This window comes from Neopsephotus bourkii, unplaced genomic scaffold (assembly GCF_033783945.1).
Source record: "Neopsephotus bourkii isolate Nb327-2 ecotype Australia unplaced genomic scaffold, CSIRO-AGI_Nbou_v1 NB_234, whole genome shotgun sequence".
Classification (NCBI taxonomy): domain Eukaryota; kingdom Metazoa; phylum Chordata; class Aves; order Psittaciformes; family Psittacidae; genus Neopsephotus; species Neopsephotus bourkii.
Window position 1 is genome coordinate 6,740,432 of NW_026900744.1, and position 18,159 is coordinate 6,758,590.

At 43.6% G+C, this 18,159-nt stretch overlaps 1 protein-coding gene across 16 annotated transcripts in view; it reads right to left on the reverse strand.

Annotated features, from left to right (window-relative positions):
• Nucleotides 1–18,159, reverse strand: part of PTPRF (protein tyrosine phosphatase receptor type F) — a 395,978-nt gene that overhangs the window by 92,867 nt on the left and 284,952 nt on the right. For 9 of the 16 annotated variants that reach the window (XM_061345047.1, XM_061345050.1, XM_061345060.1 and 6 more), the window contains 3 exons: nt 17,452–17,640; nt 9,932–9,949; nt 1,193–1,303 (listed from right to left, as the gene is read on the reverse strand). In XM_061345047.1, coding sequence (XP_061201031.1) covers nt 1,193–1,303; nt 9,932–9,949; nt 17,452–17,640 — 318 coding nt within the window. The remainder of the gene's footprint in view (nt 1–1,192; nt 1,304–9,931; nt 9,950–17,451; nt 17,641–18,159) is intronic. The other 7 variants (XM_061345058.1, XM_061345056.1, XM_061345054.1 and 4 more) reach the window with 1 other exon arrangement.

The window sequence follows — 18,159 nt, forward strand, 5'->3', positions numbered from 1 at the left end:
ATAATGCTTAATTGGGTACTTCAGTCTTCCAAAGACTCTTACAATCCAAATTACGCTGCAAAATAAAAAAGCAGTCCCCCAGAATAAGCAAAGGAAGCAATGCCAGAAGCCACCCCTAGAAGCAAACATACATCATGTGAAGACTTAATCACGTTCTCCTGTCCTCTTGCCATACTAACCAATGCATATACAGCTTTAAGATTGTATTTTCTTTCTCCAGAACAGAGGAAGGAAGAAATGAAGATGAGATTTTATTATTAAGACAGTTGATTTACTATGTGGAAATAAAATCTCATTCTAACCTCCTAACAAACAATGTGTAGCACCAACACAGAAATCTTCTTTCTCTTCTTGGGAAAATTCGTAGCTACATTTCCCATGGGTTCCTAACTAGTGGCTGTGGTTATTCAGAGTTCCATATGAAGCAGCACATGTGTTTCTTGCTGAAATTAACAGAAAATATACAGGGAATTTAGCCTTTGCTTTTCTCCAAGCTAACTCAAACACCTTTAATGAAGAGAAAGAAAACTGCCAGGAGACTGTCCTAATGGAAAACCTAGTTATTCTGGTACATTGAAACTAGTTTTAAATCAGCACCATAGCATAACCATTAGAAAAATCAACTTTATATGAACTGTGGCTAATTTCCAGTAGGTTCCCAGTGTGAGCCATTAATACCAGAGGCTTAACCAGTGATGCATTTAAGACGGATTAGGACAATTCCAAAAAGCTTTTCAGCTTTTAAAGATACAAATTCCAAAGCAGAGGCCTAAATATTGGCTCACCTAGAGCTGAACACCTCTGGCTTATCAGAGCATGACCATTTTTGCACTACGTCACCAAAGGTTAGTTTATACTAAGAGGATTAAGCATTCCTCAATCCCAATTAAAGTAACAATGACCCAAAGTTAAGGAGTTCAAGGGAGAAAGGAATTCCAATTTTGCCCATATTTCAGCATTTTACATAACACCATATAAACAGCAAAACAGATTTCCAGAAATGGGAGTCAAACCCAATGTGCATCAAATATATCCTTGACCTTAGCTTGCTGATTTTTGAGGAAAAAGCCACGTCACACAATCCACAAAGTGTGATCAGGGCACTGAGATAGGGAACATACTCCTTCACTGAAAGCCATGGAGCCTTTTGGGCAGGAAGAGAGTGACCTCCTTGGGTGGAAGCTGCTCTTACCTCGAACGTAAAGGTTAGCTGGGGCAGAGTAGCGGGTTCCTGCGCTGTTGGTTGCAACACATTCATATTTGCCTTGGTCTGACTCTTCACTGTTCTCTATTTGCAGAGCTCCTGTACACAAACAAAAGGACACAGGCAATTCAGGTTATGGCAAATCTGGTATTCGAACAGCCAGCCTCAGAAAAGGAAGGCCATGCCCCACGCTTTTAAAGTATCTTCCTGGATAAATATATTGTGATATCCCCTGGACCCACGGGGTACCAGCATGCAGCCAAAAGGTACCCAGTCTTCTGTTAGGAGCTTGTGAAACTGATTATTATTGTTTTTAATACACAGGGAACCAGTTACTGATGTATTTCCAACCGCCCCAACCACTTATATTCATTGCTTCAATAAAGGCATAAAAACATACACATACACACGTATTAATTACAGCTTCATATGGGATGCCTGTCTAACAAAAGGACCTTTAATAAGCCTTTAATCAAAACAGCTAAGCACAAAGCACACTAACTGTAGCTGTTCGTTTCTTATCTGATGCACACAAAGCCTAGCAAATGCTCAACAAATTGCAGCCTTCCTGCAGAAACTGGCAGAGTCCCATCTCTCCCACCTCACCACCCTCCTTCCACAGACACCCCCTTCTGAGAAAACACTTCGCCTTTTGTCAGCTTTATGTCAGTGATCTTGTTCTTTCAGATTTCATGATACATGATATAAAAGATGAGAAATTCGGTGTGAGACATCAAAGATACACACTAATGCAATGCACCCATTTTGCAGCACGGTCCTCATGTGAAAGCCACCCTCCCTTGTACCAGCATGCCTGATCCTACAGTTCGGGTCAGGATGTGACCTGATCCCACCCCCGAGGTGCCAGATGCATGACAGGCTCATCTAAACAGATGCAATAATTTTCAGAGCACACAGAGTCGCCATTTACGTGTGTAAGCTGTAGAGTACTCATCATGTGGAAGTGAGCACTGCTCTAAGGTGGTTTTCTCTAACTACTCAGGCCATTCCAACTGGCGCCCAACACTGGTTGGCCGGGGAGGCTGGTTTTTCACCCAGCTTCTTGCCTAACACAGATGACTGCAAAACTGGTCACATCTAAACTCCCCTGTGTCTCATATGCAGACTGAAAGATGGAGCTACAGAGAAAGAAAGAAGCAGGATGCATATGACAGCAAGCTGGCACTGTTGGCTGGACACTGGAGAGGTTGGTACTCAGCCTACTTCTCTGAGGAAACACAGGAATGATTTTTGAAGTGCCTGCAAGGGCTCAGATTCTGCTGGTTAGGCCTGCCTGTAGGAAGGGAACTCTGCTCACAAACCATATGCTGAACTAAAAGAAAACATTAACCCCTTTGCTTGTAAGGATCTGAACTCATTTCTGCCTGCCACGGTTCAAAACGACCACTGAGAGCCGCACTGAGAATAGCTGGTGAAATTTCCTTCTCCCCTCTTGCTGGTTCAAGCTGCAGAGGTCAAACTCAGTTTTTCATATCATCAGAACAGAAGAAAAACTAATGTGAATCAACCACTGCCACCTACATTATTTAGAAGGATAAATTGAGAGTGTGGCATAAGTCCATATGTCATGGGGAAAAATGAACTTCCCTGGGTTCTGCCATATAATAAAAATGATGTACAGAGCCCTCCCAATTGTTGCATTAGTGCTGGAAATGAGGCTTCAGCTAGACAGAGAAAGCTTGTTTGCAGAAGTCCTTCCACCTACTAAAGCAAGGACCTGCCAGCTTTCCCTAGCCGTGGAGCTCTGTGGACACTCACAGGCCAAAGTCTACAGAGCCCTGCTGTTTAATTCAGGGAGAATGCCGAATTTCTCCATGCTGCCTAGGAAAAACATCTTCAAGCAGACAGCAGCATGACAGGCAGTGGAGCAGGACAAAGCTTCCCAGCATTGACAAGACAGAGAACCAGAGAATCTAGAAATGGGAAAGACCTATTAGGTTATCTTGTGCATCCCTGGGGGCCAGGGCTGGATCGCTCCTTGTTGTAAATGTACTCCTGCTCTGTCCAATCCCATTTTGAATGTGCCGACTGATAGGTCTTTCACCACTTCCTCAAGGAATTGATGCCACAGCCTGGTTATGTTTTCTGTCAGGAAGTTTTTCTGGAACTCCCCGTGTATTATCTCCTTTTAATGTCTGCCCATTACTCTGTGGCATGCATGTTCTGCAGAGCTCATTCTGAGTACTTGCATCAGGCTTGGCTGGGAAAATCTGTCTGCTGCACAACATACCCATACTTAAAAAAGCCAACCAATCAACAAACAAAAAAGAGTGGATGTCATCATCCTGAGGAAGAGCCTATCTCTGATCTAGCCCTCATCAGCTGGATGGGCTGAAACCAGAGCCAGCTTCATGTGACATGCAGTGGTGTCTGCCTAGAAAAAGTAAGATCCTCAGATAATTCTGCCATGAACACATACCTGTTTATATATCCCTTTTTAGCCATTTAATATGTATCACTGGTATTTGTAACTCTTACAACTGCGATCGCTGTGCCTCTGAAATGCCAGTTAGTCAAACTATTTTTTATCTCTAGGGACCTCAACATCAGTGAAGGAGAGAGAAGAGAAAAACATAAAAGGATGAAGAAAATGAAAGCGGAGGGGAGTTTCAGATTACATGCTGTTATTACCTGTCAGTTCAGCAGCCAACACAGATCAATTTCTAGATACATACTATAAACATGTAATATGTGTCAGCAACTGCCTACAAACTGCTCAGGGACACTGGCACGGGATTCTGGTTTTGTCTGGGTTGGCATGACCATTCAAAACTATGGTGCATCCTGAGCAAGAGAGAAGCCAGGAAGCAGAACCAGAACCAGAAAGAAAACAGTTACTGCAGTAAATCATCATTAGACAAACATACAGATCCCACGCTAGAGCTGACAGCCAGCAGGAAGTGAAAGGATCATGGTAAACTGATGGCAGTCAGTGGGACTATAGGGGTTTTCTTGAAGGACAACCTACAACTAAGTGATGGATACAGGAGAGAGTAGGGTATCTCAGGGTATAGCGATTTATGAATGAAGTTAGGATGATCAGACATTGCTGGGATCAGAAAGCTGGAGACATAAATTCATCTGAGCTTTGGGAAAAACTTCTTAAGTGTCAAATGCTCCATCCCTTAGTTCAGTCACCCCAGAGAAAGGCAGTAACTTCATCTCTTGAAGAGTTCAAGTCTAGGCTGGATAGGAGACAAGGAGCTACAGGAAAGGAAAAACTAAGTCCCGAGTAGCTCCTTTCCCTGAATTTCATGGAAGCTGCATCCAAAGACCCTCAAAAGCGCAGTGAATTCTTTGCTTTGACAAGTGCAAAGGACCTGATTTCTATTCCTAGCCCTGTCAACATCTCATCTTACAGTCTTCCACACCTCTGCAAAGCAGAGCTAGGAGGGCTGATTTACTTTTCCATTACTTTGGGATTTATGTTGCACAAGTTGCTGAGCAAGGTCTTGTTCACACAGGATGTTACTGCAGACTTCTCATATGGACTCCTCATATGGACTCACGGTGCTCAGTGTCAGGTGGTTTGTTCTCATTTGCATTGCTGAATCCTGATGTGCAATCAGGTAACACGGCTTCAGCAGATGCGTGAGGCCCATCTACCATTAGGACATGCATATATGAAGGAGAGGAGCAGCAAATAGTTTGCTTGGGAGCTCACGGGGCTCTGCAGTGGCACGTGCACATCAGGGTGACACTTTTCCCTGCTGAGCACCACCCAACCTCCACTGCCTTCTATGAGCACCCTGAACCTCAGCGGGGCTCCAGCAGAAGAGGGGCAGCCATTCCTCACCATGCTGCGATGCCATGTCGATCTTGCTTGTGGCTCAGATCTGTTCCCGATAACACATCTCAGCTTATCAGAAAGCTGACAGCTCCTGAGAAAAAACCCTGGCAGGTCTCCAGTGACAGCAAGAATGGTGACAAGGCAGAGCTTTCTTGGGCTGAGGGCAGGAGCCAGCCCTGATGACTGACAAACATTCCCTATAGGTTCTTTACTTTGAGCTGATACCTCCTTGCCAGTCCCTTCTCTCCTCTCCTAGCTTCTTCTTTTGCTCTGTAAACTTGGGCACAGACAGCAGTCCTGTTAGCAGCTCTCCAAGATACTTATCTATTCAAATATACGTGTGCTCAGGCAGAATCATTAGCTGCAGTGACAGTGGGTAAAAGCAGCATTTAAAAAGCGCACTGCACAGACAAAGCATGGGGAAGGCAGACCCTGACAAGGGACACTTCTTGGCAGTGCTGGGTACTGTTGTGCCACAGAGGCTTGTCATTCTCTCCTCTAGGTGACAAACTAATGTAAAAAGCTCTGAGCTGCCATACAAATGGACCTCTCTGTATTTATTCAGGTCGGAACTCCATCCCCAGCAGTGGGAGCAGCTCTATTTCTCTAGCAGGGCACTCACAAACTCAGTCTCCCTGGCTCAGAGTGGAGGGACTGACCTTCTGCCCTGGTTATAAAATTAAACATGGAATTAAATGTTCCTGTAAATACCAAAGAGTCAGAGGAACCAGGCTGCAATCACAGCACTCATCTAAGGGAAGGACTTGCAGAGCAGATGTTAATGAACAGAGTTACCTGACCAGGGCCATTGTTGCCAGGGAAGAGGTAAATTTTGCCCACCCCACACACTAGAGCATATAGCAACCCTAAAGCCTTCCATTTTCCTTCCTCCTGCCTCCCACCATCTTCCTCCACAGAAACACTGCCTGACTTTTCCCGAAGCAGTATTTTTAGCCACCCTTTCAGCCAGTGCTCAGGTCCCAATCCCCTGTCTGCTAAAAATTCCTTCCTTGAGAAGGAAAATTCTCCTAATAAAATCCAGGGAGCTGTGGAGCAGGGCCAGAGGCAAGCCCAGATCAAACAAGGGCCCATAAATGTGAGTATGGCAGAGAAAGAAATACTGTGAAGGCCTGACAATGAGGGAGTTGGATTTTGACGCCCAAGCTGCTGAGACAACCAACACTTGCTGTGGGAGCCCTGAAAAACTGAAAGACATCAAAACCACACAAGAGTCACCAATAATAAGCATTTCCCGTATTCACTACTTTCTGTAATTTATACCTGCAGCATCTCCCAGCTGTTACAGAGGACTGCACCTAGCCTCCACCAGCCATCAGCACTGCCAATTATGCAAAACAAGATAACTACAAATATATTTTCATTGTTAGCGTTCATTATGGTTATTATGCCTGAGAGGCCAGTGATGGGCATGCAAGGGGCCTGTTCTGGATGGCAGCGCTGCTGAGAAATCGCTCTCCTGTGCGCCAGAGGCAGCTGCTGATAGCACCCAACTGTCGCCATCAAGCCAGACTCAGGCAGAGATGGAGGAGACCCAATGTGCTTAGCAGCATGAGGTCTCCTCTTAGTGGATTTTCAGGATGCTCTGATCTCTCACCAGCAGGTATAGGAAATCTTAGGGGACTCTGCATCAGAGGCAAAACTACAGCAGTCAAATGCACAGTAATACCTCTGTGTAGTTCTAAAGGGATGTGAGTCGATCTGAATCCTGACAGTTAGAAATGTGGCATTACAAACATTCCCAGGTTCTACCCCACCCAACCTCCCTCCAACACTGTCTGCCCCTGTGAGCGTATCTTCTCATTTTTACATTGTTTTCCTTTCACCTTTTCTTTCTGTGACTGGAAAAGCTCAAGAAACAGCCAAAAAAAATCCTATCATATACAAAGTACAAATCAAATGTACAAGCACATGCTCAAAAGAGACAGCAATATTCTTTCAGGTTCCTCTAATCTCTTTGGATAGCTTTATGCTCCATCTCTCAGGATAGTGTCGACATATTGGAGCTATATTTAAACCAGTTCACCTGGGACTGGAAAGGTTTAGCTGCAGCTATACAGAAGTTGGTGCGGGTGTTTACCTGGCTTCCCAGACAGACAGCTTCTGACACCCAAGTGAGCTGATCTAAAGTTAATTCAGACAGACCTCTGCTACGCTGACGTCTGCAGGGAAGAAATACTCTTATGTATAGGAACCTCAGATATTTCCTGTGGTGACAGAAAAGTAACAAATAAATCTGACTGGAGAGGCATAATGCCTGAGATGATATTTCTTTACCTCCTCATGTGCATCTGATCTAATGCCTGTTCAGTCCAGCACCCACCAGAAACACAACCGTGCTCTGCTCTCTCTTACAGGCCAGGGTAGGAAAATGCAGTCAGGTTTCACAAAAGGTTGAGTGAGTTCAATTCCAGAGAAATGTTGGAAGTGCCTATCTTATATTCTACTTAGAAAATGAGAAGGGGGCAGAACTTGCTTCAACATGGATTTGCTGATATTATCTGTGGGTCACCTTAAGAAGCTAACTATTGCCTAATGTGATGGGCATCTGCCAGCTCCATGTCTTTCTGATGAAAAAAAATAGGGATCTCAAGATTAAATTACTATCTAGGGCAGTCCCAGAGGGGTGAAGCTACAAATGGAGATACTGAATTATTGATAGGAGCTCCTCCCGTTTCAGGGAAACCAGAGATGTCTTGGACAGAAAGGACCAAATATGTGGGGGTAAAGTCAAATGAGGTGTTTAGAGAGCAAAATCTCCTCCTTTTGGAGGGGTGCATGGTGGAATTATCAGGTCATCCTCGCTAACCACACTCTGCTCCCTGCAAGTGGTTCTCCACTGCTTTGGCACAAAAGCCTTGGGTAACGCTTGAAGCTCCAGGCACACAACTCCTAGCGACACAGTCACAGCAGCAATTAGATCAAACCAAAACCACCCCTTCCTCCCCAAACATTATTTCCAAAAGGGTTTGTTAAGAGTCATTAGTTCACCCTTCCTTTCAGACCAAATTAATGGATTCCAAAGCATCAAACTTACCTTAATGAGGAACAAGAGTGCAGCTGGGTATAGAACATGGCAGAACAGTCACTTCTACATGGACACAACCTCACCATCATAAAAGCACTTTCATCTAATCTGTCGTTATCTTTAGAATTCCAGTGACCTCCATTTTAAATAAAAGGCATTAGGCTGACAGAAATCCTCTGGGAGAAGCCAGAGAGCAGCATGTGGCTTCTGTTTGCTCTCACAGAAATGTCATCTTTGACATTCAAACAGGACACATATTTTAAATAATGTCAAGAACAGTCTTAAAATACCTCATCAGGACTCAAACGGGGGTGGGAAGGGAGGTGGGGGTGTGGGGAACTTATGTTTTATGAGATGGATGGTTCTTTTCACAGAGATGTGTTCAGTTCCCAAGCAGGACGTATGGAGCATCCACGTGGTTCTGGTGCTGAGTCACTAATGTCATCAGGCAGGGCGGGCACGCAGCGAGCACGCGGGGAAGCTTTGGGATGGCTGCACACTCGGCATGCATGGCTGGGAGCTCAGAGCGCTCTGCTAGTTAGCATTCAGTCTGTCATTTCATTTTAGGATTTGTAGTAGGAGATGAAGGAATAGTTTAAGGACCTTGTAACATCACAGCTGTCAATCTCCAGTATTCCAAAGGGAGGAATGACAGATATATAAGCCCATTCATATCGAAATAAGGAAGGCAGCCTTCTTCCCTGACCCAGATTTGCTACAGAGGCAACTTGATGCAAATACGCATCAAATAGCAATTCACATTTACTCTAAAATCGCTTAATGGGAGCTGAAAACATTAACCCCCAGCAACAGAACCAGTTCCAAAGAGTCAGATTATTAACTTCCAGCAGTGATTCAGGGAAAAGGGGGGAAAAAGGGGAGAGAAAGGGAAGAAGGGGAAAAACCCGAACAAACAAGGTTGTGTTGATTTGTAGGTGGTAGTCATTCTGCCGAGAAATCCAGGGGTCAATCAACAGGGGTAACCAAAATCACAAGAGAATTCAGAAGGGCCTTAGCACATAATGCTGATTAACATGCTACAGTTAATCTAAAGAGACAGCTTTGAGAATTTAGGCTAGAAAAGACAACGCTCCAATTGGAAAGTTATTACTGGTGCATACAGGCTGTGAAAACAAGCCAGGAACTGCACACACTGGGCTGTCAAACCAAGGGTGGGCTTAATTAATGAAGACTTAAAGCAGTCAGATGTGCTTCTGATTCATCTATGTAGAAAAATATCTTGGTGCTGCGAAGCAACATCGGTATGTCCAGGACACCTAGGGCAGTGGTTCTCCAGTGTGCCCCCACATTAGAGGGTTAGCGCACTTGAAAAGCAAATGCGAGGAATGCAAACAAAGGTGCTCCTTATCCCAGAGCTAAATTTGCTCGAATTTTCATGAATTTATCTCCTTCTGATTACAGTTTCATGCCCATCATCAGCAGCAAAGAATTTGACTGTTCTCTTGTGAATATGTTACCTCCTTACACTTAACACCAAAGCGATCTATCTAAAACCCCCTAGACGCAAAACCTCAAAGGCCACAACTGCATGGTAAAGTCAGAGACTCGCAGGAGCTGCAGGAGACGCCAACCATCCCGTGGCACAGCCCAGGGACCATGTTCCAGTTTGCAAACTTTCCACTGAATAACCCCCTTTCAACAGTGCAAAACTGCAATGGATGAGTCTACAAGAAATCACGCTGAAAACCAACCAAAATAAATACACTAAGTGGGAGAGTGCAGATGAGCGAGAGCGCTGGCAGAGTTAGGGCTGAGAGTAAAAGCTGGAGATGAGAAACACCGGAGAAGGGACACGGCAGACAGGAGATGGAGTGACGTGACAACTGGAGGCACATTTCAGCATTCTTACCTCTGATCGGTGTACCACCTGGTGAGGTAATTTGAATGCAAATAAGATTAGAGAGAAGCATTAGTACAAAGAGGAAAGGAAGAAAAATTATAACTAAAAAGCAGAAAGTTTTTTAAAGCTAGAATTTCTTTTAGCGCGACAGGAATAAATAAAAAGAAACTGATGTGCAATAAAAGTCAGAGTGACATCCTCAGGAGGTTAGTAAAGCTCATCACTTCCACAAGTGCGGTGTCCAGCCCTGCATCTTGCCATTAAAGCCACCACCCTCATGAACAGGAGCTGAACTAAGCTGCTGAGGTGGTGTTGCCAGCTGGCCTCACCACTTGCAATCACCCACATCACTGTTCAAGCAGTTGAGATGGAGGACACGTTGGGAAGATGGTGCAGTGCCCCTTCATTCCTCATACAGAACACGGAAAGGGTGTCCTGGGACTGTGTGACTGTGAGTGTGCTGGGCAGGAGGGGTGGAAAGCATATGGTCGCGGGCACTAGGTGCAATTTGGCTTTGAGGTTAGAATGACCAGTGGGACAAAATCTGCTCGCTTAAAGAAATTAAACTAAGGGGAGAGTGTAACAAATCCGTTTTGATCCATACTCCACATTCGCATAACCCTTGCATCAGGTTCCCTTTGGCAAAGAAACTGGTGTCATGCAGAATTAACTTTACATACAGAAATATTTCAAAACAAAGTAGTTTCTGGTAACAACAGCACGCTAACCAGACCTCTGTTGCTCCTGCCTAATTTGTATGTTAGCTGGAGAAAGGAACCCCTACCCTCTTTATAAGGCACTGGAGATAATTTTACATGCTATAATGAAGTGTATCTTATAAGGAGGGCTTCTCTGGGAGTGAGTTTAAGTTATCCTGTTGCAACAATATGTAGAGGTTTGGTTTATGAGGTCAATGTGTTTAGCAAGTGGAGGATCCACTGATCAGTGTCTTGAGTTCAGCATACAATCAATAATGAAGCATGATTGAAGGAGAGATGCTCCAGCTGGGCAAATTGGCAGGGAACCCTTCTAATCCCCACTTTTGTCCCCTTGGTCTTATTCTGCACATATGAAGGCTGTTAGTATAAGGGAGAGATTCATGCAGCTTGAATCTGTAGGCAGTTTATGGTATGTGTTGGTTTTATGCAGATTTGTAGGATCTGAATACCAAGCACTTACCAAAGAAAACTGAGGAGTTTAAACAGACAGAAAAACAGGGTTAAACAGGACACAGTGTGTCAAATCATGTTCAGTGTATTGATTAATAAATACCAGTATGCATACAAGAGTGTCGTGTATCTCAGATTTACAGCTCATTCCATTATCCACAACAATGATCACCCAATGGGAAAGAAAGACAGAAAAGAATTTCTGTAAATACAAAGAAGGCATATTTTAAGCATGTTTAACTTGCCTCTTAAAAAGTAATTACAATATTTATACTTAATCTTTTTCTTTCCTAACAACCCTTTCCTTTAGGCAGAGTCCTTTCTTTAAGCAGGAGCAGCAATTAAAACTACTCATTTTGGCATTTTCCTCCGCCAAGATGACATTACCCCATTTTAACTTTATGTCTGGTTATATTTTCTTACGCTTTCTATCCAGATGACTGAAGCATCAGGAAAGATCTTGCAGTGACTGAAGTTGTGGGTAATCTCTTTCTTGCAATAATAAATCCGCTGCTTATTTATCTATCTTAGTAACTACCACTACCCTTGACAGAACAGTTAGACCCAGAGATACTTGCATGGAATAGCACAGCCATGGAAAACAGGGTTATTTCTCTTTGCCTGTTTGAAAAGTTTGCCAAGTGATATTTTTGTTCAGTTTGGTCTAGGGCCTCCCTCCTCCCACCCCCCCACCCCCCATCCCCTTCTGCAATTCTCAGAGCTAAGAAAAGCATCACCGCAGTATGTCATTTCCCATGGGAACGGTGCAATGACTTTGAGAACAAGCCCAAGGGGCAGAAAACAGGACTTCCGTCTCTCTCATCTGGTTGAAACAGGGTTTGTTGTTCTGCCCTAGAACCGAAAGGATTTGCAGCAAACTTTAAATCTACTCCCTGTAGAGGCTAAACCCTTTTGCTAATATGCAATTGTCTACACAGAGCAGTAAGAGCAACTGCAGACTTGAAGCAGATTTGCTAAAATATAAGTGTGACCAGCTCATTTCTTCCTGTGTTAAATCCCAGTCCTCCTGGCCTCCAAATGACAGCAGCACAGAGGCTTGCTGTATTTAGCACAATGTTTGTTCTGGGTCTCTCTCACCTTTGCGAAGTTAAGACATTCACTCTTCACACAGAGGACACCATTACAGAGAGTGCACAAGGCTTTTCTGTTTTCAGATTCCCTCACCCAGAAGGAATAGAAGTTTCTATTTGTTCTTCACATCATATGACAATGCACCTCTGGCTGTTGTCCTCTCAGGGTGTCCCTCAAAGGGACAAAATCATAGCACAGAGTGCCAACACAACAGTCCATCAAGCAACAGACGTGCCATCACTTAAATGGTTACTGAGGCCAACTAGTGCCCTGTGATCACTAGGCCTCTTTATGCAAAGGGCACACCAAGATCAAGCTTCAAGCCCAACTCCTGTGTTTGAAAGGTTTGAAACACTCATAAGGAAGGACAGTTTATTTCCCCTTCATGATAACAGACACTGAACAACACCACATAGGTTCACTTCAATCAGGAATGAATACTGACCCCGGCATCCTGTGTACTGGAAGCTCAAAGCCAGGTGCCCAAAGCAAGTCAAAACATAGGATAATATGCTGGAAAACCCAATGGGATTATTTGCATCAGTATTTCCCAGTGTTGAGAATAGACTCTGCTGGAGAGGGGTCTTCACTCTGCTGACACAAACTCATCCCAGACTTACCAACACACCACTTCCTTTTAAGAAGTCTAAGAACCTAAGCCACCAAAACCCCACTCCAAAGCAACATCATATAATGAAACCAAGGCTCTTGCTGGCTGTTAACAGTGACACCCAGAGAACTCCGACAGTGCTTTTGGCTACTCCCTAAAATAGTTTTAGGGAAAACTATTTTCAGAAGTTGAAGTACTACAGAAAAGACTGGCTATTTGTCACCAGTTGCAACATGGAGTCTGTGTGAATCCCACCACTACTGTGTGTGCCTCACACAGCAAGACCCACATGTGCACTATAGGTTTGGCCAGGACATAAAATTTCAGGCCATGATACTGTGTCAACCCCTGTCCAGTCAGTCCTTTCTGAGAAAGCATCCATCTTTGTGCGAGTTTCCTGCTCCTTTTGGAAAATACTTCCCAATATCCATTCTTTTGGGCTACCCTTAACACACCTTATTCCAAGCTGATGCCCATCTGATGTCTGGACTCAAAGCTGTTTCTTGCCAGGAGCTGAATGTCTTCTGTTGGATACTGGCTGTTGACTATTACCACTGAAGCAGGATATGGCTGCCGCTGCCATTTCTCTGGGATAGGTACCACCTCTTTTTGCAAGTTTACTCTGTGCATGTTGAGTATTCCTTTTGTTACCAAGTAAGTAGTGCTTCTACCTATAGGATCCAGACTAAATTGAAAGTGCTTGCTGGTAACTCTGAGAGTGTAAATGCAGCAAGGTGATCTGGTGGGCCAGCTCCCACTGCTTCTTCATTAGAGGCACCTACACTTTTCCAGAGAGTGACTAAAGTCACCTGCAGAGTTCTCTCTGATACCTTACTTGCAGTTAAGTGCCTTTGAGCCACACTGGGGTGTAGGGCATGGTTCCATAACTCAGATAACTGATGGTAATCAGAAGAGAATGATACTACTTGTATGACCAAGTTCTTTACTAGATGAAAGATGTTAATGCTCCCTCAGTTTCTGGAGTTCCCTTACATGGCGTAGGTATCTGGAAGTTAACAACATTCAGAATAACTATTTATTCTAGTTTGATATTTTGTTCATAAATTCTCTGAAGAGCAAGGTGTAAGAGCAATTCTTCACTTGTGAGACTCACTGGAAGCATTTGAGAGCTATGCGAGTATGAATACCATTCAGAGTTGCTCTGAAGCCTTCAGGAGCTTCTGGTCCAAGAATCTTTACAGAGCAACTGTGAAGAATCAGCACAATCTGATCTATATTGAGTTTCTGCCACATCATCAACTAATTTTAAAACATGGTTAGAGGGGTAGTGGTGACCCTTGATGCCAGAACTCATATGTACATCACCTGTAACACTACAACGTCTGGACTGTTTTAAAATCAGTTCAGGAGAACAGGTTTTAAATGAGTTAGCATGCTGGGGAAGTTTCCCAGCCTAGAGCTGGCCTTAGATCCTGTGTCAGTGACTGAGAGGCAATGACTGAAGGTATACACCCTAGGGGAGAACAGGGAGTTGTCCTGAGTCACTGCCTTTGCAGAAAAGCAGCCTCTCTCCACAAGAGGTAGGAAGTATTAGCATGATGAGCAAGGGAGAATTTTGCTACAACCAGCATGAGTCAGAGAACTTGCTTTTGCCTTGATCTGTGATAATAGAGATGAAAACATGTTTTTATTTGCATTCTCATCTCTAGAGCAATTAGTGCAACACGTACTGACAGAACTACCCAAGTGCTATACTTTAAAAGGAACTGAGCATTACTTGGAAGAAAAGATCTATGTATTGGGGAGAAAGAATTAAAAAACCACTCTAAATGTAAAGAGTTATTCTGTCAGAAGGTTTAAAAATAAAAATGCGTATACATACATACAGATGTGATCAGTAAATGAGAGATGGTAGGATACAGGACAGATTCATAAACTGTGTATTTGCTCCTGATAGAGACACCAGTCCTCTGAGGTTAAAAGAGCCTAAGATGACGGCTTGGTTGTGTTACACCACAAACTCTTTAGTATCTTGACAGAAGATGAACAGAGCTCTAGAAACTGATGTTCAGAGCCCCCTTGGGCACATGATCTGACTGCATGCAAGTTCAAAGACCTGCCTGAAACCCCCAGAGCATTGCCAGCCCACATCACTGCGAGTGTCAGAAGAGAGCACCTTTCCCTAACATGCTGCTTCTTTACCTCTAGCTATTTATTCCACACTAGGAGCCTAAAGAAATGAAATCATCCTGCAAACCCCTCTCTAAGTCAGACTCCAAAGCTGCTTTGACCTTCATAACCTATATTTAGTACATCTGAATAATAATACATTTGGTACTCATTGAAGGTCGGACACTCTATATATGCAATATTGGGCTCACAACGTGCTGTAGCTATTTTAACTATATTACATCTGCCTAGCTTTATTGGGTTTTAATTAAATGAAATTAAATGAGCGTATATTTAGATTGAGATAGTATAAACTGACATTCATGCAGATATGCCAGGCTGGCTGTAAGATATGATCTTAATGGAGCAGAGACTTTGCAAACTATTATACTCTCCCATATAATGAGGTATCTATTTAAACACTCCTTTCTTTAAAAACAACTGTGCCCCTATGGTATAGTTCTGGACAGCTCAGTGAGCACCTTGCAGAATGGATCAGAGACTGCCTGACCCATCACGTTACTCACACAGGGTGAGTGCAGTCAGGTAAGTGGGACTCGGGCACTTCAAAGTGCAGGCCCTACTTCATATGGACTACAAATATAGGAAAAAGTCACAAATGTAAGCAGGGAATGAATCTCTGGCCCACGAGAAGCAGTAAACTTCTTGCTCCCTACTCATGCCAGGGTGAAGCAGAGCCTTAGTGAATCTTGGCATCCTATCACCAGGTCCCTGAAAATAAAACCTCTCTCATCTTTCAAATACTTTTGCATTGAGCTGTGGAAAGCTCCTTTACTACATTAGAGAGCTAATCAATTTCTTTTGTGAGTCTGAGGATGTGTCCTCCTCATTGATTTCTAAAAGGTTCCCTTGACACCTCCCTTGGTAATTACTGTGTCTTCAGCAAGCAACCAGCTCCGGAGTTTGAATCCCAGGTGAAATATTCAATTGAGATGTTGCTCAAGAACAGCGAATAGGAAGCAAAACTTGGACACAGTGACAGGGTTTACTAGTTTGGTTTTAAACTTTCTATCTCACTAAACTTGTGAAGCAGCTGGCAGAGAGGCAGCCAAGTGCCTGCAAAAAGCAGGCTGGAGAACATACAGCAAGTGCATCGGGAGGTGCCTTGCTGCTCATTTATGCTAATTTCCGATGCTGATTTAGTCAGCTATGTAGTGAAACACATCCATGTACACTTTCCTATTGCTGCTTCCTAAAGCTTCTCAGAATAATTAACATGTGTGATATTTTCTTTCAGCGCAAACAGATCAAGATTAAACCATGTTGTGGGGGAAATAAGTTAAAGGTCACTGGGAAATTTCATAAACTATAAATGCATTAGTATAATTAGCGCTGACTGGAACATCACGGTGGGATCAGAAGTGTCAGGCTGGGCTCTATTTTTGATGAAAGTGATGTCTCATTACCCACTCCCCCAAGTACAAGCCTACTTCTTATCACACAAGCATCATCAGATTTAAGCAGAAGGCTCCTGCTATGGGGAAATGTGTCAAGATGTTCACCTTGCTAGAAGGTGGTGTTGCCCTGCCAGCAGCACTCATAAAAAATGGCTTTTGAGTGCCCAGAGATACATCATGGCCAGGTAAGCCAGTTTGGCTCTCATTTAAGCACTAGACCTTTCTATACCAAAGTTGTTGCAGCTCTGTTCCTTTCTGTACTTCGTGTAGGGTAATGTGGGCCTTTTTTCCCCAGGCTAAAGCTGCTGTGTAGTGCTGCTCTGCATTGTGAAATAGCCACTGCAATTCACACTGGGGAGCTGCACTTCATGAGTGAATAAAGCAACATTTTTATTTTCTTTAATTCTCGAATAGGCCTTACAGTCCTGGGAGACTAAAGAGTACAGCAGAAAAACAGAAGTCCCTTGCTAAAAGGAGTGCATTCTTAGCCACCCACAAGACCTAACTGCCTGTATTTCAAAAGCTAGTATCTGGCTTATCAAACAAAAAAAAAACAAAAAGAAATTGTATAGTTCAAAACTGTGTCCACCTTCCTTTGAAATTCACAGAATTGCTGCTGCTTGGATTTTTCTTTATTCTTCTGGTGTCACACAGCAAGAATGATAAAGATCTTAACAGAAAGCAGAGTATATGTAAGGAGTGAAGTACTACGTGACCACTGATTGTAAAATCTCAACCAGTATCTCACTGTCCTAATTTGCATGGTGTTCCTATTAAAATTATCTGAGACCTGTTGAGTTGGAAGTGAAATGTCTGAGCCTACCAAGGATTTGGGGCAATGTCAAGACGATCTACCGAAGAAGGAATCCAGGTGATGTTCCAAAAGGCATGTCCACTCTAAGGTCTCCTTTTAACAAGCCAGGATATCCTGCCAGAGAGGATAAGCTCCAAAAACTGTTTTTATATTGTAAAAGAAACAAGCTCAAATCAAATTGGCATTTGGGTTTAGAATTGCACTTCAGGGAAAAAAACACACCAATGGCAGCAAGTAAATAGAAATGGGAGGAAGAGTGAGGAGGCAGGGAAAGCTTACTTGTTTTGCTACCTTACCCGAGCGGAGCTGCTTGATTCGCCCATTGCTAGTTGCAGTGTCAACAGGCAGGAAGTCCTTGAACCAGGAGATTTCAGGATCAGGGTTACCACTGGCAGCACAGAGCATTGTGGCTGTGCGGGCCTTTTCCACCACTTTCAGCTGCGGGCCCATGTCAATGGTCGGGAAGCCAGCTGGGAGGTGGTCTTCTGCAAGAGGAAAAAACACAAGGTTACAGCAAAATGTTCTGGTGCAGCAATGGGATACGGTTACAGTGACAGCAGCGCCATGGTACAGCATCTGTGCCTCTGCTGGAAAACAGCAGCCTCACTTCCCTACTGAGAAGGTTTTCCAAGCCCTTAAAGCACATTAAGCTCTATAATGAGCATTCATTACACCAATAGAAGCTTCCACTAAATTTAACTGCATTTAAATCAATTGCCTTGGGAAACGTCCATAATTTTCATTGATACGTAAGCTCCATCTATTGTTAATAATTCAGTAAAAGCAGGTATTTGCCTTTTTGTGGGAGGACTGTGTAGAAGATAATAGACAAACATGAAGCCAAATAGTTCGAGGCATCTTGAAAAACAACAGCTAAACAATAAAACCCCTTAGAATGGTCCAGAGAGGCCCATTTTCTCTTTTTTTGACTAGGAACATTCTGTCACACTGATAGGATAGATTGCAAATCTCTTCCTCATGCCCCAAAATCTGATTCAGAAGGC